The sequence below is a fragment of the Melopsittacus undulatus genome, chromosome 14 (assembly GCF_012275295.1).
Source record: "Melopsittacus undulatus isolate bMelUnd1 chromosome 14, bMelUnd1.mat.Z, whole genome shotgun sequence".
NCBI classification, from domain to species: domain Eukaryota; kingdom Metazoa; phylum Chordata; class Aves; order Psittaciformes; family Psittaculidae; genus Melopsittacus; species Melopsittacus undulatus.
This window is the reverse complement of record NC_047540.1, coordinates 5406996-5426879: the sequence shown is the minus strand read 5'-3', so window position 1 is coordinate 5426879 and position 19884 is coordinate 5406996. Positions and strand designations below refer to the sequence as shown.

Sequence of the window (19884 nt, the reverse complement as noted above, 5' to 3'; positions counted from 1 at the left end):
TTGCAGGATGAAGTGAAAAGCAGGAGGCAGCAGCTTTTACTGCACCAGGTCCTAGCAAGGATTTAAAGCAGAAGTGAGCTGTGTTCCAGCTGTGTTCTACTATAACCCCACAGAACTGGCCCCCCAGACACACCTTAAGGATTCCCTATGACTTTACCAGATTAAATCCCATTTAGTTTGGTCTTTTCTAGTCTGGCAAGGCAGCTCCCAGCCAAACATTCATGACTCCTTGTGCCACTGCAGGGCAAACCCTTGTTACAATGCAGCTGTATGGCCAGCTACCACTGGTGTATTTTAACACACTGCACTGAACTACTTCGGATTTAAGGGAAGGATTATATTTAACAAGTGACAGCATGGACTACGTATGTGTGCAGTACAGCTGTCCAAAGAATCAAATGAAGGAACATGAACCTTGGTAGTGTGGGCTGCAAGAGCCAAACCCAGCACTTCCCCGGCTTCCAAAGCACTCCAACTTCGGCATCTCAGCTTTAGTTACTGAAGTCATCACCAAGAAAACTATTAAAAACCCAACCAGGCACATGTAAACCTTTAGAATTCTAAGACCTAAATAGACAAGGCCTTGAGATGGGGGAAGGAATGGGTGAAACTTCCAGGAATACTTCAAGTGCCTTAGGTGCAAGTGTGGCTCACAAAAACCAGGAACTGCTGCAGTCACTTTGCAGAGGCGCCTGTGGCTGCACGCCACCAGGAATGCAGCCAGCCCGGGACTGGAGCTTTCTAACTACAAGAGAAGCCTCATGGCACAACCGCAGCAGGCAAAAATACTGTGTTATGTACCAGTCAGTTCTTACTGGTGACAAGTGGTTTCTCTTTTGCAGGACCCAACAACCCCAGCCCTCCCCATGCAGCACTCCCTTTCCACAGCCTCATCTGTGGCAGCATTCCCCACTCACCCACAGTGCACTGGACAGATTTGCTCACTCACTGAATACACTCTGCAATAAAACAGAAGCTGTTTATAAAAATATTAAATATTTTATTTTTGGAAGTTGCATGTTCCTGGCTCCTCTTCCCTGCATTCAGACTTCATCTTCATCTGCAAGTGCAAAGCATACAATCAGCAAGAGCATCAACAATGCCAGCAGAGATCACACATGACACGGAAAGAGAATCAGCACATCACAATGGGCTGTGCACCCATCAAGTGTTCCCGAGGACCACAAATCCTTGTATAAGATGTGAGATTAAACAAACAGCATTCACATTTTCATCTGCTTCATAAACTTCAAAGATGTGAAAGAGCTTCCTGTTGACTACCCTAAGAACAAGAGCAGTGACCAGTCATACATGATTCAATCTCACTGGCTTTGCATCTCCCAGGTTCAGCTGTGCCATATCTGTTACTTACCTGTGACTCCTGAGTTAAGGTACCTTGCATGCTGCACACAAGATTCTAAATATCTGAAGTTCCCCCTTGTAGTTTTAGTGGTAAATCAGAGGGAAAAGGTCATTAATTCTAGCTCTAAGTTAGTTTATTTCCCTAAACCACCACCTGCCTACACTCCTGTATGTGCCAAGTTTACATTCCAGGTTATTCAGAAAGTTCAATTTTCACTGAAATATTAAAGTTGCTTTTTACCAGCTTCTAGTTGGATTAACACATGAGGAAGCTGTTCTATTGCTCCTTTTCCCTTCCTGACAATCACGCACCCAGTTCACTGAAGCCAGAATACAGAAGTAGTTGTCTGACCACCAACAGCATTCAGGACAGTTTATTTGATGCTGCAGGGCTGAAAAGCCCTCAACAGTGGTTATATCCTTGCTCTACAAAAGAAAGATTCAGAAGTTTTATATAAAATTAAGATTAATCAAAGGCAAATTCCAGGCAGGAACTATGTAAAACCTCACAGGGTGCTGGGCCACCAAGCTCCCACAGCAGTAGGACACTAACTACTTACTTCTCTTGATCTCTTGGTCCCTCCACGTACCACTGGGCATCATGCTGGATGTGCTCATGCTCGGCTCCTGAACTGGAAGAACATTCACATGTTATCCCCACAGTGCTTATGAAACCTCTTCTACAAATCCACACCTAGACAGGTATTTTAACCACTGCTGCCAAGGTACCAAGCCCAGACAGAGTGCAAGTGGTTGACCCCACAGCTTGACAACAGGTACCAAGTTTAAAGTGTTCACTTGTACCCATTTCTCAATATTCACCGATTCAAAGGTGAAGATCAATGCCCAGAAGCCTTCATTACTTCACCCGCACAGAACAAGACCAGAAGTTATGCTTACTTCCCATGGATGAGCACACCGGTTTCACTCAGCTTTCATCTTCACCTAAAGGATAACAACCAAAGTTACTACAGTAGTGCACAGAAAATTCTGACCATTTCAATACTAACTTAAAAATAAGTTTTTAAAATACATGGACTCGTTAGTTATGAGGGGGGATTTATAAATTATGCCAAAATACTGAGTGGAAGAATAAGGGGCAGAAATAGGCTAACCTAAACGCTTGTGAAGAGATGAAGGAATATGCAGGTAGTTGACTCAAGAACTGCACCTTGTCTGAGCACAAACCGTAAATCACCAGTCTGAGTACAAGAAGTTTGATGGCAGCCAGAGGTATACTATCCCTTATGTGAAGGTATTAATTTTGTCAAGCTACTTCAACTCTTTTATCCTAGTTTGTCTCCTGTAGTAACACCCTCTTTCTTCCCCTTCATGAAGGAGGGCAATGTCCCTGGACTCCTAACAGCCCTTAGGTTCAATAGTCCTAGAAGTGCTTCAAAAGCTAAAGGAAGACACTAGAGGTTAGCACTGAGTCTACTACTTTGGTCCTTAGCAACAGATTCTTCCCTTCTGAAGACCCAGCCTTTTACTGTAGCTAAGATGAGGGCAAACTGCAATGCTGAGCAGCCAAGGGATGCAGTACACACCTCTAGTTAGGAGGCAAATCACACCATGGACATGATGTGATCTGACCAGGCAGGGAGAAGTTTAGTCTCAAACCCACCACCTGGGTTTTATCATGGCCCTCAGGAGCAGAGAGGTATAGTATGCACGTTTTGTCTTCTATGCTATAGCAACAAACACCATGCATAAGGGATACTATATCTTTGTGCATCCTTTTAACACTCCAGATTCACTTCTAGCCACGCTCCTCCCAACCCTCCCCAGTTAGCTCTTCAGTACTGGTGTTCAGAAGCAACATTTATAGAGATGGGGTATTCACAGACCACTGCGGGACTGCACAGCCAAGTCCTAATGTGTCAATCATTATCTAGCAGCAATGACAGAGGTGGGAGAAGGCCAATCCTCCCTTTTTTTTCCTTTTCCAGTAAGCAGCTATTTAACAGCCCCACTAGCTGGTATGGAGAGGAGAAGAAATCTGAAGCTAATTAGTTGATTCCAAACTTGCTAGTAGTGGAAGAAGCCAAGGAATTACCCACAACAGCATACTTTTTATGCATCCTTTCCAACATGCTTAGCCTCATTGAACATAATGAAACAAGACACTGGCCTTCCTGATCATGTCACTGCAGCTGGCAATGATTAACAGAGACATGCAACCCCATTACTGCTCGAGTCCTAGAACTACTCACAGGCCTCAGTGTTCAGCTATGGGGGAAAACTGCAAGCAAATCAACACTTTGTATGCTTAATGTTACAGTGAAGCCCCCATACACGCTGTGCTCTCTCCTGACAGCACCAGTATCTGGATCTGAGGGCCTAGCAGTACGCAGATGTATTCTGACACCACACTTCTGAGCTTCAGATAAGCTTTTGAGAAAAAGTGTATTTCACACACAGATAAAACCAAGATGAAACACAATGCAAGCACTTTAATGTCATTTCTGGTACCCACTTGTTACAGACTGACTTAGAGCAGACATGACTATTGCTTTTAAGTTAACTACCACACCAAGTTTCATTACTGCAGTCAGAGCTCATGAGACCCATGCTTCAGTCCCAAACTGCTTGCTCCAAGAGTGTCAAAAACCTGCCAGTTCAAGTACGCAGGACAGGGCAGATGTGCCAATAACCCCTCCATGACATTCCTGCAGGTCAAGTCAAGTATCCAGAGCACACTGGAAAAAAACCCTAGGCAGATCTGAGCACTGGATTAAGGATCAGTAATTCAGTGTTGCTACATGACAGTACACATACTGCCACCAGTTTCGGTTCTCAGTTCTAGTCACAGGTAAGAGTAAGCCATCACAAAAAGCCAAACTGACTTTGTGACAAGTGATGTCACTGCTTGACTAGCTGGAGTTGGGCTACACTTGCTGTGGTGTAACCAAAGACCTGCTGTTATTATCTTAAAGTGCAGCTGCTACTTCAAACTTTCAGTGGAACATGAAAGGATAGCCACAGCAGAGGGCAAGACTGGCCAGCAGATTCCCTCTTCAAGCAGCAAGTCTTGCCTGGAAGGTAACACAGAAAGGTCCAAATGTGACAATAATACCAGAAACAAGTATGCAAGGCAGAACTTTGCAGAACAAGCAGGAAAACACGTTACAACACCCCTGAAATAAACTGAACATCAGACAAGAGAGCTAGATCATGTGCTGAAACAAGGGACCTTGAAATTCAGGTTCAAGAGCTAATGCAAAAGAGCTAGAGATCAGCATGTCTGAATGTCTGGAAACATAAGCATGTTAATTCTGGAGCACTAAAGTCGGTGTTTCTAGTAATTAAGAGTTTGGAATTACATTCTCAAGAATGATGAAAATGAAATTCAGCATTACACTACCAAGATGACTTTACGAGGCAGAAATACAGAATCCCATCACTGTCAGTTAAAGGCAGAGGAATGCTTGTCAAAAAGACAACTGAGATGTCCAGTAAGCTCTATAAGCTACTCACAGTGATCATCATTCAAGCACTTATTTGTATGCCCTCAAAAACATTCCAAAAATCAGTCTCAGAGCTGACTCTTAGCAAGTTGGAAGTGACTATCACATAGTGCACACAAGGCTAAAGCAGTGATTACTAAAGCATTTCCTATGAGCCAAGACTCTACAAAGAGATGCACTGTAGATGGGCCATGTTGTCACTGCAGAAAGTTTAAACAGTCCTTTTCTAGGCACAGCGAGCAGTCAATCCTGTTGACTAGGTTGAGCGAGTTTAAGATCACATTCCCTCTTCCCCACAGAGCTCATCCAAGAGTATCTTCATTACATCAGAACTAAGAAAAATCCACACAAGCCGAGTCGTATGTACAAAGGAATCGGGTCTGAAAATACTTATCTAAGAATCACAGTAAGTTGCTTATTGACTCTGAACAAGACAAAGCTTAAAACCGAAAACCACGCAGAGCTTTGATGCAAGCTTAACATACAGGTATGAAGAGTGCTGCACTGTAATTCCACAGTCAGAAGTGTGATGTCAGAATACCCACAGTATAAGATTACATAGAAAGTCACCAAGTTAGATTATATTGCTTGTTACCTACCTGTACGCAGTCGGCAATGAGAATCTTGGAGCAAGCAGGAATACTACATCCGGGTCCTAATGTCCATTGCCATTTGTGGTACTACGTTCCTCACAGTTATGAACTGCAGAAATGCTGGCTAAGTGCAGTTATGTAGCAGGCCACTAGTTATAAGTGTAAATTGCAGTCTCAAAACTCCAGCAAAAACTTGCTGCCACAGTAAATGGTTGCCAAGGAGAAGCCAAGAATTTTTCTACCACAAAAATACCACAAAATCTCAAAAGCAGTTGCAGTTTCTCATCAGCTGTATAAATGATTAGTGTCATGTGTCTACACCAGAAGATAAAGATTATTCTGCATTCATTTCTGATCAAAGTGTGAAGATCTCTGTATAACGATACCACTTTCTACAGGCTGCAGTTTTTTAGAGATCTAAGTGTTAAAATGGACTCACAAATTTGATTAAGCAAGCTAAATTGCAACAGCCAATGTCCTCTAAGTCCAGTACAAAAATGTGTGACGTGATCCAGACTGTCCAAAAACAGATCTGGCCAACAAAGCACTTTTCTAAATGGTTTTAAAGATTCAATTATAGAAATCTGGTTTTATGAAAAAAGTCCAAAACCTCAGAGGAACAGATCAAAGGAACATAACTCTCACCTCCCACATTTAGCAGATTTTAAAGTTGACATGTTTGCCAGCTTTTAAGACACCACCTTAAAAAAAAGGCTTGAAAAAGAAGTTGGCTAGTTAATTGTATGCCTTTTTAATACATGCAACTCAAAGCAGAACTTGTTTTAGAAGTTCTGCTTCTGCAGCTACAACAAGGCTAGATTTAACCCAACTTTCAGATGTTTTGAAAACTGCCAAATCTTTCAGTAGTTACTCATCATGGTTTTGCAACTCAGCTATTTTTAATACCTAGCAACGGGAGCTTACGTACAAAACAGGGGTACCAAAAGACAACCTCTGTAAGGTACAAGGACATCAGCATCCTTCACTCTTCCAAGTTACAGAACTACAAAAGAACATACTTTAGGATATGCACCGGCATCTCTTTAATAAAGAATGACATGTAATCTGAAAAATAAACTGAAAAAATTAATTTAATGTTTATGTTCAGAATTCCCCATCTCAGACACCTTCACCTTCTGTGGGTGTCCCACGAACACCCTCCACAACACATAGGCATTGGTTAATACTACTTAAATAAAGCAAATTGCATTGGTACTGCTGATTTTTAAACTAAGTATCCAATACAAGTACTCCCAAATACTTGCTATGCCATTTCAGAGCTGCCAATTGGGAATTTCCTAAAGAGCAATTCGTTGTTATCAACCCCCAAACTTTTCTGGGAAAATAAGCAGCATTCACCAAGCAAACTGAGTCACTCTTTAGTACACTTGGTATTTCAAGTCAGTGTTACCTGGTATCAGCATTTCCCAACAGGCTATTTTTTCACTTAAGGAGTAATAGCACTTACAGCAAGTACTTCCAAGAGGGATCACCTGCACTCTAAAATACTGCAATCTGAAACTAAGTTTTAACCACAGAGAAAATTTAGTACAGAATTTAGAATTAGCCAATGCTCAGCACAAGGAATGGGAAAGATCTTGGGAAGGCATTAAAGCTACTCACAGAATGCTCAGTAGTTGGGGAAATCATGTGAAGGTACAGCCAAACTAAGTTTACCTACTTTGTGCCAATGCAGGATATGTCAACCTGCTTAACACCAAGGTCTTTTACACTGGGAAGTCAGGTTCCCAGCTTAGCTGGTACAATGTAATAATAACCAAAGAAACTACCTTATCAATGAGTCCAGAATGCTCTGAAATTCTTCTGGGGCTTAATAAAATGAACAGCAAGCTAATGAATTCATCAGATGTTCTACAAAAAAAACCTTAAAGGGAGTTTATTCGTACTGTGAAGTATTAACTCTTAAACTCCAGATTCAGATACTACTTTTGATGCATTATCTCCAAACATCAATAATAAGAGCAATAACCATCATGCAAGCAAGCTGATTTCTGTGTTTTACATACATTTGTAGGATTTGCCCACCAGCTACACGATTTAAGAATAGTTCCTGCAGTCCCCATAAAACAAATGATTGTATTCTGAACTAGGCAATTAGTCCACTCAGTTAGCATGAGGACATAAGCAAGTTAACCTTCATCACTACAGTAACACTTCTGGTCTTTTTGCCAAGCAGTCTGAGGTAAGTATACAATACGGAGCAAGGCCAGATCCTGTAATCTCAAGACAGCTTAAGAGCATATAAATATCACATTAACAATCCTTTAGTTAGGAAGTCAGCCAATACAAGTCATTCTATCAATTTAGTTTAAAATAACCATTGCTAGTCTTCTGCTTAAAGTCTTTAAATTAGATTCCAAGCAGTAACTACCAAGGTGGTTAAGTGCTACCATCCCACCACCCATTATCCAGAGCTAAAATAGGAACATCGTTACATACTGCACTGCTTGCAGTGTAGCTTGATTTAGAGCATCTTGCAGCACTTGCAAGATTTCCATTTGCTTCCTTATTGCAGCACAATTAATGCTCAAAAAAAGATCTGCACCTACTGCAAAGTTAGGCTACTATTTGACCCAATCTTAAGAGAGAGGCATTTTGGGAAGAGATCTCACTCTTCCCTGCAGTTCCACACCCTGGTCTAGGTTTGACCTGTGCTCAAGACTCTCCGTTTACTGCAGAAGGTGTGGTTTTTAGCCTCATTATGTTTAACCACGAATGGCAAGAAGAGCTACTACATTTAGTTTTCTATTTATTTGAAGCACAGTAAAAAAAAGTTGGTACACTTTGGGAATTCAGTGGCACAAGGTACACTGCCATCAAGTTAGGGACGTTATACATCAAAAAAAACAGCTAAGTTTGTTTTGAAACACTGCATTACATAATTAAATTGTACTCGCCCAAACAGACCACTTACAAATATTAGGTCAGTAAGTTTTCTAACATCCATAAAAACGTAGCTTTCTTACTAAAATGCAAGAATTGAAAAGTTGGTGTCTAAACAAGACAGACAAAAAACAAACTGGAATGAAACTACAGGTCACATCTAAAATCGGGGCTTTTTGTTTGGGCCTTCATATTCTTCTCTCCCTCTACCATATCCTGTTGGTGTTCCAGGCCCCATTCCTCTAGGACCCTGGCCACCCACAGGCCCCGCACCTCCCTGCCCAAAGCGCTCAGGACGCTATTGGAACAGAATTAACAGTTCATTATATGTAGTTGATGTCCATGTGTGTTAAGTATATATTTTTAGAAGGTTCCGTAGTCAAGGTTCGTCGATACAATCACCATTGAGCCGATCCACAGGTACCGGGAACATAGAAAGGAAAAAAGGGTAATTTAAAAATTAGTTTATTGTAATACATGCCTTGAGGTATGTTCCCACTTGATGCATTCTCATACATCTGTTACAAAGAACAGATCCTCCCTGCAGTGCTAGAAACGTAAGCATTAGTGCAGATGTGAATTAACAACTTTTCCAAATGAGCTCTAGCAATTTTCAATCAAGTTAATGCAAATAGCTTGCAAACTTCTCACCTTTAGTGCAGTAAAAGCTTAGATTCCATCACTGTCATTTCCAAATAAGCCTAGCCAGAGAACGTATCTTCAGTTCACTGAAGTATGAGCTGACATTCATAAAATGTCATTGTAAACAGAATGCCTACTCACCAGTTAATGGCATGTGCTGCAATAGAGACCATGTGCTTTTCAAGATGGGGTTAAGACTACGGTCTGCTGACTAAACTGCAGAGGCCTTAGGCAGTAACCAAAAGTGATTGTGAGCACTACTGGATTGCAAGAAGAAAAACAAAAAGTGTGAAAAAAGCTCGTGACCAGTGATTTAGCTGTACCTAACCACCACGATGCTAGAGCAAAGGACACTTCGGAACTGCTGCTGGAGAATACACAGGCATGTTCAAAGAGCTATTTATCCAGTGTTTCCAGTTAGAACTCTGCACAAAGGGTTGTGTGCATCCAGTCAGTATCTCCCTTCCCACCCCGCCTTCACCACAAGCTCTTGGAAAATTCACAACTTCACAGCACTGAAAGGTTTCACACCAAGATGTAAAAGCTACATCGCCCTGCAATAAAGCAGAGACTTTAGGTATTTTTCACTAGTACCTCTAGTTGCATGTATTTCATTTAGTTACTGTCTGAGTAGGTGTGATCAGCAGTCAACCTATAGAGCTGACAAATTATAAACTCAAAGACAGCTTTAAACTTTCACTTCAGGCAAGTTTTCCCACTACCGAGTATAGAACAGTGGTAGGTTGGTTGTTACAAAAAGTATCTGCAACTGAAAATTCACACCTCAAGTTCTTGACTTCTGAAAGTCGGTCTGAATCCTTCCAAGAAAGGAACTTCAGAAAGATTACCTAGGTTCTTTCTGCCTAATTCATGGCAGCTTCAGCTTTTCTCCAATTCTGTTTAAAAAGTATTGGCCCAGTAACTGTGACAGCACTGCGTGGCAGAGATCCCCATCCTAACAAACTCAAGGCAGTTAAACCATCTTACTGCCACAGCTTTTGACCATAGCATGTTTTCAAGTGTTACACAAGTTCAGCATGCACCTGTACCATGATTGTACACAGCATTCACCACAGAAAGCCTAACTGCTCACGGGAAACTAAGGATCTGCTTCAGTATCAGTAGATTAGATACATTAAGGCCAACAGCACTGAATCACTGATGCTCTGAAAAGTTATCATTCCAAAGATATGGTTCCCCCAAAAAACAGAAGATTCCTGACAAGCTACTATGGTAGCTCACCACATTAAGCCAGAGGCCTAAACCCACCCAAAAATCATTTAGTTCAGCTTGTGCTACAGAGGGTACACCCCTTCAGGAGGGTGAAAGCACAGTCATATTGCCACCTAAGCCAACAGTTTTCCACTCTACCCATTAAGCATTTCCTTAACCTACATCCATCTTGCTTCAGTGTGATAACACCAAGCAGGCTCAAAGCCCAGTAACACATATAGTGTGTCAAAAATAGTACACTTAGGAAACATACCTCGGAAGGTGAGATATGCTGTAGCTTTATCAAACTACCTACACAGTCATGCCCAACATGAGAAAAGAATGGGCTATCATTCCTTTGTAAGGTAGGAATCACAAAATGGCTACAGTCAAGGATCACTGCAAGAGGCCTAAAACTAAACCCCAGCATTTCTGCTCTTCTATAGCAAACATCAGCATACAGAGTAAGTGATATGCTGTTTACCATTGATTACTTAAGATAATCTGCTGCTTAAGCAGACATGAGCGCAGATTTTGGAAATAACAGCATACCCATACCAACATGCATCGATCCTAACTAGGCTTGGAAGGGCCAAAAATAAATGCAGTGTTACACGTTGGAAAGAACAAAAATCTCTCTTGCCCATTAATACAGAATGTGGAATTACTGAAAAGCTACATTATGTTTCCATCATGAAATCTGTCATTCACTAGACTTTATTAAAAAATCCTTCCAAGCCCAACAGTGACGCAGAATTTCCCAAGTCCAATGAAGTCACAGTTAATTGCAAATATGCTGAACAGCACATCTGAATTCACTTCCAAACAACTTCCAACTGGGTAAACTACCAGAATGGTTAAGTACTAATCTACCAAACTGCCACTCTAGTCTTCCACATTGAACACCTGACAAGAAAGCCAGCAGTTAACAGTGAAATTACACAACCATCCGAACACTGGTAGAGAACTCGATTCCCAACCACAACATCTCCCTTGTGCTAAGCTAAAGCCACCACAGGATACATTACCATGTCACTTCCCATCATAGAACCACTCATGGCTGCTTGGCCAACTCCTGGATTAGCTTCATAACCTATGCCGCCACCACCTCCAAGAGGTGGGAATTTCTGGGCTGCAGAAGCATAAGGATCTAAGGAAGAGAAATACATAATCATATTCTGACACTTTCTAAGTTAGCCACAAAAAGTAATCATTGAAGAATTCTTTACCTCCCATGTTCATTGTGGTGGCACCACCCATCCTCATGTCTCTCTCCCTCTGCATGGAAGAAACAGCTTTTAGCATAGGTAACCAGCTACTGAAGTCTGTACCTTTTCAGGAGATAAAAGCACACGTACAGCCAACTACCACCCTTTTACCTACACCAAGGCAACGTGTTATCTAACCTAGGGGAAGCAAAATGCATCAATCTCAAAAATAAATCCAAACAATTCCTGAACATGATGATGTGTCCAAAAAACAGCATGACTTCACTTACTGGATCCATGTAACCCATTCTACTGTAATTCTCTTCCCTCTGTCTTCTCATTTGTTCCTCCATCTCCCGCTGACGTATCATCATCTCCTCCTCTCGCCTGCGACGCTCCTCCTCCTGCCTAATCACCCCAAAGCAGACTGTTAAAACCCAGGAGTGTAACACATTCACTCATCAACATCACTTGCATCAGCAATTTAAAACACACCAAGTGATTGCACTTAATCAAAAAGATACTCTATGATGCTCAAGCTCTCAAGGAGTAACTTACACTGCAGTTCAATTTCTCATGCACAAAGTGAAGCAGCGATGGTGTTTCTTGAAAAATAAAAACCTCTATATAAGTAATTGGGAAAAAAAATGAAATTAATGTAACATTAAAAAAAATCCCATGAAAGCCAAACCAACCTCAGCTGAATTTCCTTGCGTTTCTGCATTTCTTGGTTATGGAGCTCTTCCATACGTCTCAACTCTTCCTGACGCCTCATGAGGTCTGCAGAAATGAAGCCCTGTCAGCAGCTATTTCACAGACTCGTGTCAGATTTACACTCAGATTTGGGAGAGATCAGCCTCAGCAGCACGATGGCAGGCAGCCACGTCCCAAGTGTCACTGGTTGTAACAACACTTCATTAAAATGAAAATTGAGAAACTATCAGTTGCTCTTTAAGTCTAAAATTCTCAAGTTAGCAGAGGAAGCATGAATTTATTCATGAAACCATCAGCCAGCCAACCATTTCATCTAGCACTGAAAGCAAAAAGATGATCTACAACTCACAGCCAATTACCTTGACGCAAGAGGTTTGCCTGATGCTCATGATAAGCATCTTCCATCTCACTTTCAAGTTTGTCCTTGGCATCTTTCATGTTTTTTGCTACTTGCTCTCTCTGTTGTTTTTCCATTTCATCTAAAGATTTCCACCTCTGGGAATATTCAAATTCAAAACTGCCAGGCTGAGCAAAGCGGGGAGGAGTCTCTCTTTCCCTGCAAAAGGAAGATGCTCGTTCAGACTGGGAAAATCTGGAATCTGAAGGTCAACTAAAAGCCACAAGCAGAATAGCAGGACTATCAGGAATCAGCCCTAAACATACGACTTCAGAGTGTTGTGATAGAAGACTTGTGAGAGCATGCTGGTAACAGTGCATCAGCATTTTACACGCTTAAACAGCAGCATTTCATGTAAATCTTGTGACTACCACAGCAATGATGGAGACTCCTGCACTGTCACACCCAAGCAGATCTCCCCACTTACAGTTCTACTGCATGTTTATCTTCTTCCTTAGATACTCCACTGCTAGCAACTGTCAAGGGCCAAATACTCAAACAAGACAGCCTTTTGCCCAAGTACACAGAGCTGCTCATAACAACAGCGTATGAAGAGATGGAGCTTTTCAGGGCCAACTTACCCAAAGCACTACATGCCAAAGGCAAGTAATAATCTTCACCTGAACTTTAACAGCTTTCAAAGGGCCAACAATTCATCTCATCATATAAAGAAACAGGAGTCTAAGACTCAGTAAAGGAACAAAATTTGGGAAATTCAAAAGCCTTCCATACATTAGCAATGTAAGGCAGTTCAGCTTTTTAGGAACACCATATTAACGTGCACTGTTTTCAAAGGCACTGCCTTTAAACTGGTCCTAGTTGTTGATCAAAGCTAGCAATTCTGAACACTTTTTCATACAGACAAGACAGACTGGATCTCTCCCCTGCACTCCCTTTTATGACCCAGGAAAATACAGCATTCTTACAACACACAGGTACAATATACATATCCTAACTTAAATCTCCTATGTAGGAAGACTCTTATCTACTCTTTTACGCTCAGTGGTCAGGCTCCTGAGGCAAACCTGGCGGCAGGTTTTTTTATTAATCATGGAATGAGTTAAAGTTTTACTTAATTCCTCATCTCACACCACAAACATCCGTGTATAAGTTCCCTTTTAGACCATCAATATGAAATACATCATGAGATGGCAGTTCTCAAGAGGATGAGCAAACAGCTCAAGTCTGCTTTGTTATATATATATCAAAACCATCCGCTAATGAGCAGCTATTTAAGCCTTTACTGTTTCTTTGTGATACAATGTAGAAAATTGCTTCGGGAATGCTTAGTGAATATACTAAGCAGATCTGTACGTTATCTGAAGCCAAACTACCACCAAAAACCCAACAAGAACTAAAAATGCTACTCAAAATTCAAAGCCTGTTTCTGAAGCACTACTCCATCTCCTTTAAAGCTGAGGACAATACTATATACATCATTTACATATGCTTAATGCCAAAGAAAAGTGCCTACTTTTGATACATTGGATTCTTCTGAGCAAGCTTTTCTGGAAGACCATCTTCATCATCCAGCTGTTCCAAGGGCTCCACAATAACTGGCCTAGGAGTGCTGAACACAAAACACTCAGTTTACTTCCCCATCAGAACCTCCAACCTGAGCAACCGATAGCTGACAGCTTGAGTCAGCTCACAGCTCCAACTCAACTGCAAAATACTTACGTCGTCAACAAAAACACTCCTTCAGTACACCGTTCAAAGGCTTTCCTTGCCGCTGGCTTTGACGCAAACTCAACAATGCCTTTTCCTGTTGATCTACCTCGATCATCTACAATCACAACCGCTCTTTCCACTGGACCGAACTGGGAAAACGCTTCCTCCAGCAACTCGTTGGACACATAGGGTGAAAGATTGCGCACTGAGAGAGCAGCGGCATGGGTGGCAAACCGAACACGAAGCTGACGACCCCTCATCGGGGTATCATCCAGTTCTGCCTTCGCAATTTCTGCAAGAGCTCTGGATTCCTAAGGGAAGTTTTAAGACCCGGTTTTAGAAAACCAAGCTGTAAATTACTATTTCGGAGGAATTAAACGGGTGAAATTAATAGAACAAAAGCCTACCAATTTAATGAAGCCAAAGCCTTTCCCCTTGTTGATAAAAACCTCTCCTGGCTCCCCATATTTGGCAAACAGTCTTTTAAAATCTTCGTCTGTTATATCAGCAGGCAAATTCCCAACAAACAAGCGGCAACGCTGAGTATAGGTCTTCTCCCCGGGTCGCCTCAGCAGAGAGAGGTTTGCTTTAAATCCCTATGAAGAAGCAGACCAGTTGGAGCCATCACCGCCAAGATAACGGGCGTTATCCCGTTAGGACACCGGAGCACGGCCGGTACAACCCGCGCTGCCTCAGCCCCCTCGGGGGCCGCAGGCACTGAGGGAAGGCGCTCCTCCCCTTAAGATGGCGGCTGAGGCGCGCAGCCGCCGCCATCTTGTGGCTCGGGGAGGGGGAAGGGGCCATGACTCACCTCGTCCGAGAGCTTCTCGCCGCCGCCGGCCGGTCCCTGCTGCGAGGAGAGGCTCTGCTGTCCCTGGTGCTGCTGTCCGCGGCCGCGCTGCTCTCCGCCCGGTCCGCCGCGGTGCCCCGGCCCGCCCTTGTGCGGCCCGCCGGGCCCCTGCTGAGGGCCACCCGGCCCCTTGGGCCCACCGCCGGGTGATTGTCCTTGTCCTTTCTTAGGGCCGCCAGCCGGGGTAGGGCTAGGGCTCGGCTTGGGCTGCGGCTGCCCACCCGGGCCGGAAGGAGTCGATGAAGGTGTCGACACCGGGGGCTGCTGCTGCGGCGTCTGCCCCGAGGGCAGCGCGGACGACGGAGGCGCTCCGGGGCCGGCCTGGCTGCCGGCGGGCCCCGCTGTGGTGGCGGCTGACGAAGAAGACGAGGAAGGCGGAGCGGAGGTCGACGCGGGCGGCTTCGGGGGCTCGGGCTTCGGGCCTCCGCCCGGCGGGCCGCCCGGGCCTTGCGGGCCGCCCCCCATAGGGCCCCGGTTCTGGCCCATGCCCATGCCGGGCGGCGGAGAGCGGAAATCGTGATTGGGGCCTCCGCGGCCACCGCCTCCGCCGCGCCGGTGGAAGCCGCCTCCACCGCCGCCACGGCTACGGAACCGATCCCGCGACATGGTGATGGTGGAGAGAGGAGAAGTGCTCCGGATGCGGCTGCCGCTCCTCAGAGCCCGCTGCGCAAAATGGCGGCGAACGGCAGGGCCTCACCGCCGCCTTTGTCCTCCCCTCATATAGCTTCCCCGCCCCCGGAAGCCCCTCCCTCCGCCTCGGCGGCGCGGGCCGACTGCTGCATCCACCAATCGTGTGCCCCGATTCCGCCAACTCTTTGATCCCATTGGTGGAAGCCCTGCCCTCTGTCGATTGGTTGGTTTAACCGCCGATGGGGCGATCCGTTACCGTCCTGCGCGCTGATTGGGCAGTTTGATCGGCGGGAGGCTCCCCATTGGCTGCCTGGGGAGTCAGTCAGGGGCTGCCGGTAGCGCCGCGTTGTGCAGGCCCCGCGGGCAGGATGGGGCCGGTCGCCCGCTGAGCGGACGGAGCACGGGGCCTTAGGGCACCCCCGGCTGAGCCCACACCGGCTCCGTCCCGGGCAATGCCCGATCAGTGCATGTGGAACTAACGCCATCTGTGTGTCTTCGGCGCAGCCGGCAACCCTTGCTCCGGCGCTGACAGCGAACTGGATGTGAAGCACCCTGTGTACTCGTTCAAGAGGGGCAGTGGCAGCACAGGTCGTGTTCACTCCGCTCCCTGTCAGTGCTCTCAATGCTGTCTCCTCGGCTGACAAAGCGGGTGTCAGATCCCCAAAACGTAAAACTGTCAGTAGGAAAACAAAGCAGTTGTGCACATTTATGGTGGTTGTGGTCACTCTAGTCCTCGTTCTAACACTGACAATGAACCCCAAGTGCTCCCCATCTGTTTGAGGTTTTAAGTTTTCAGTGCGCTGCAGTGGAGACACCAATGTTACAACACGATGCTTTCATGCTTTCACTGCAGAAGGGTTTCGCTCCATCCAGCTCCCGAGCTCCTGTTGATGTTTCACATTCGGTTTTGGGTCTGAAGAACCAAACCCCACGTGAAACCCAAGCGAAAGCCGCAGGTTTGGGTTATATACACAAACCCCTGGCACTACAGCACTCAATCTCGTAACTACCTGTGAAGCCCCGGGCAGCCAAAGGAGTGACTTCAGAGTAAAGCGAGTTTCCTTTGGGTTTACATCTTCCAAGTAGAACTGTGCTCTAGATCGATCTTTCCCCCAAATCAGCACCAGCCCCACGGCTTCACCCACCTCCAAGCGCAGCAGAATGGGAGCCCCACGTTGCTTTAAAATGGATTCTGTCCAGATGTCAGCCCCTCTCTGCAAGCAGTAAATGTTTCCACCACGAGGTGTCTCAGAGGTTAAAGCGCTGGAAGAAGGAATTTGGGACGGGCTCCTGCACACAAACCTGGCATTGCCTTGCTGTCACACCTGGCTGCGTCTGTTCAGGAAGCAGCAAAAAACACTGCATGTAAAAGGGCTGGTTTCGCCTTTGTTGTGTCCCAAGTATAAGTGAACCGTGTTTTAAAGAGTTGTTAATTTTCAGCATCCTTTGGAAGAAATAAAGATAATTCTGTTCTCAGTCCCATGAAAATCTGTTCAACTCCTCTGAGGTCCACAAAGTGGCTTTGAATTTCCACGTATCTAGTAGAGGCCAGGACGTGATTACATGTTTTGTAACTGCAATATAAGTGTTTATCCTGGGCTTGAAAACAAAGGAACATTGATGTTGCTATGAGGACTTGAAATAAAACTGACCTCTGGTGACAGTCACCTGTTTGTAAATACTCACATTAGGCAGCTTGCTGTTTCCATACAAAAACAAACATGGAAGAAAGCCCCAGCTGTTCTCCCCAGCGTGTTCCACTGTAAATAAACCTTGTGTCCAGACTGGAAACCCTTTATGACAACTGCGATGCTGTTTAGAAGCAGCTCTGTGGTGTTTCTCCATACTTCATATTGATCTGTCTGCGGGGATGTTTAGTGCACACACACATGAGTTTAGTTTAATAGGAGCTGTTGGGAGAACAAAAAATGTAGGGAGAACTCAAGATCCTTCCCTCCTCCAGAATATTAATATCTACTTACAACACCAATGTTATTACTCCTGAAGATTCTTCATACTGTGCAACTGAGCTACAAAAGTGAATTAAGCCATGATAAGAGATTGAGGAATATATCAGAGGGAATCAAGCTGCCACGGAGGTGTCTGAAGTCAGGAACGTCTCAGCTGCCACCGAGCAGAAAGGCATGGATCTCAGCAGGTGGTTGATTTAGATCATCTTCCCCTAAACCTTTTCCTCCTCCTCTCAAGATAAATAAAAGACTGGCAAGAAGATATCTGCATTATCTCTTTATTATTAATTGCAGATTGCAAGAGGGAAGAGCAGCATGTGTCCAACCTGCTAATTAAGAATAATTACCCCATGAGGGTCTGTAAGTGACCTGTGTACAAACAGTAAAAGCTCATGAATCACAGTAACATGTACCACCACTAAAGAAGCAATTAGATGAGGAGTGATTAAGTTGTGAGGAGATGCTGTGTCTGCATTCTCCAGGGATTCCTGACCGAGAAGGAAACAGTTTCAGGGCTGTCTTACAAATCCAGGTATGAGAAAAAGAAAGAAAGGAAGAAAAAGGAAGGAAGGAAGGAAGGAAGGAAGGAAGGAAGGAAGGAAGGGAGGAAGGAAGGAAGGAAGGAAGGAAGGAAGGAAGGAAGGAAGGAAGGAAGGAAGGAAGGAAGGAAGGAAGGAAGGAAGGAAGGAAGGAAGGAAGGAAGGAAGGAAGGAAGGAAGGAAGGAAGGAAGGAAGGAAGGAAGGAAGGAAGAAAGAAAGAAAGAAAGAAAGAGAAAAAGAAAGAAAGAAAGAGAAAAAGAATTATAGAACAAATGAGGGAGCAAAATGCCTCCAGCCACATCTGGTACCTAACACTGGAGGGAGGATGGAAGGAGTGGCTAATAGCTGCTGTGATGGTGATTCAGCTGCACAGCAGAGCTCTCAGCAGCCTCCCTGTAATGAGGGTTATCTTCTTTCTCCTGCACTGTTTTCATTCCCTCCATGAACACTAAATCTGCTCTCCAAGAGGTTTTTCTGTATCCCATAACAGATACGGCTTTTTTAGTAGGCCACTTTTTAACCCAGATGAATGAAAGTAATGCAGGGCCAGATAAGAGATTAGAGTGAAAGGCAAGCAAATTGAGAGGCTGAAAGAAGGGATGAGGGGTTGACTGTCTTTGCACAGTAACATCATTGATTTCAGTGGATGTAATCTTGATTCCTAATGGAACAAAAGAGATCAGAATCAGGCTTAAGAGTCTGCAAAAAAGGCAATATTGGATCTGCAGGAAGTCTGCTGCCCAGAGCACAAACTCACAGTTGTGCTGGAGGCTGTGCTCTCTCAACCCGGAAGGGTTAGAGTTCAGGGTTTTCCATTTCTGATTTCTCTGAAGTAAATGAAGTTAGTAAATGCCTTAAGTAGCAGCAGTTTTGAGTCCTCTGTCAAAATCCAAACTAGCATCAAAGTCACTGGAACAACTGCTCTTTCCCTCCCCTGGCTGCCTGTGCTCTCCTCTCTGGGCAGTAGCTGTGTTCTGCAGTGAGCAGTGATGCTTGCACACAGTGTGCATGCCTGCTGAAGGCACACTTGAGCATACCAAGTCTGTCTTCCAAGAGGCTCCAAGAGCCCTCCGTTTCCAATGAAGGCAATTAGAGTTAAGGGTGCTTACGGGCTTGCAGAAGCACTCAGCACAGTCGTACAACAAAGCCATCAAGCTACACGTTTCCTTGAGCTGTGGAGAGAAACAAGATATGCATCACTGTCCCTGGAAGTGTTCAAAAACCATGTAGATGAGACTCTTTGTGACATGGTTCAGTGGTGGCCTTGGCAGTCCTGGAATAATGCTTGAACTTGATGATCTTAAAGGTCTTTTCTAATCCAGTTGATTCTGTGATTCTATGACAACTAAAATTTCTCCTGCTGCAGTTAACAGCTTCCATTGCTTCTATTAAGAGAATTTAAAATGTCACTGAGAATAAGTATGCAACGAGAACGGGAGGTAAATGCTAAAGAGAATCAATCCTGTTCTTACTGACAATGCAAGAGCTCAACAGGAAACAGATACATCAGCTCTGCAAGAACACCAGCAGTTCTGAACTGCACTTCTAGTTAATGTTTGGCTATGCAAAGAATGTGAGTGGAGCAGGAAAAGTGAGTAGCCTCACAATGCTGGATTTCAGCAGACTGCATGGGCTTTCTTAACAGCTTCAAAACTGGCAATTCTCAACTGACAATCTTCTCTGTGCACTTTTTGGAATCCACTGGTATTTCCAAAACATAAACT

The 19884-nt window shown here is 44.4% G+C and overlaps 1 protein-coding gene across 4 annotated transcripts; it reads right to left on the bottom strand.

Annotated features, from left to right (window-relative positions):
• Positions 1-977: 977 nt before the first annotated feature.
• SFPQ (splicing factor proline and glutamine rich) lies at positions 978-15722 on the bottom strand. 4 transcript variants are annotated; one of them, XR_004550282.1, is made up of 12 exons: positions 14982-15722; positions 14578-14766; positions 14180-14481; positions 13974-14069; positions 12462-12658; positions 12084-12168; positions 11679-11796; positions 11410-11458; positions 11209-11330; positions 2185-2307; positions 1923-1994; positions 978-1060 (listed from the first exon to the last, which is right to left on the bottom strand). XR_004550282.1 is itself a non-coding variant. In XM_034069359.1 (11 exons), exons 1-10 carry the CDS (start codon positions 15624-15626, stop codon positions 2287-2289), a joined length of 1824 nt encoding a protein of 607 aa, XP_033925250.1. In that variant the 5' UTR covers positions 15627-15722; the 3' UTR covers positions 978-1994; positions 2263-2286. The 4 variants fall into 4 exon arrangements, 2 of the variants coding, with proteins under 2 accessions (XP_033925250.1, XP_033925249.1); XR_004550281.1 differs by having other exon boundaries at positions 2263-2307; XM_034069359.1 differs by having other exon boundaries at positions 978-1994; positions 2263-2307.
• Positions 15723-19884: the final 4162 nt, after the last annotated feature.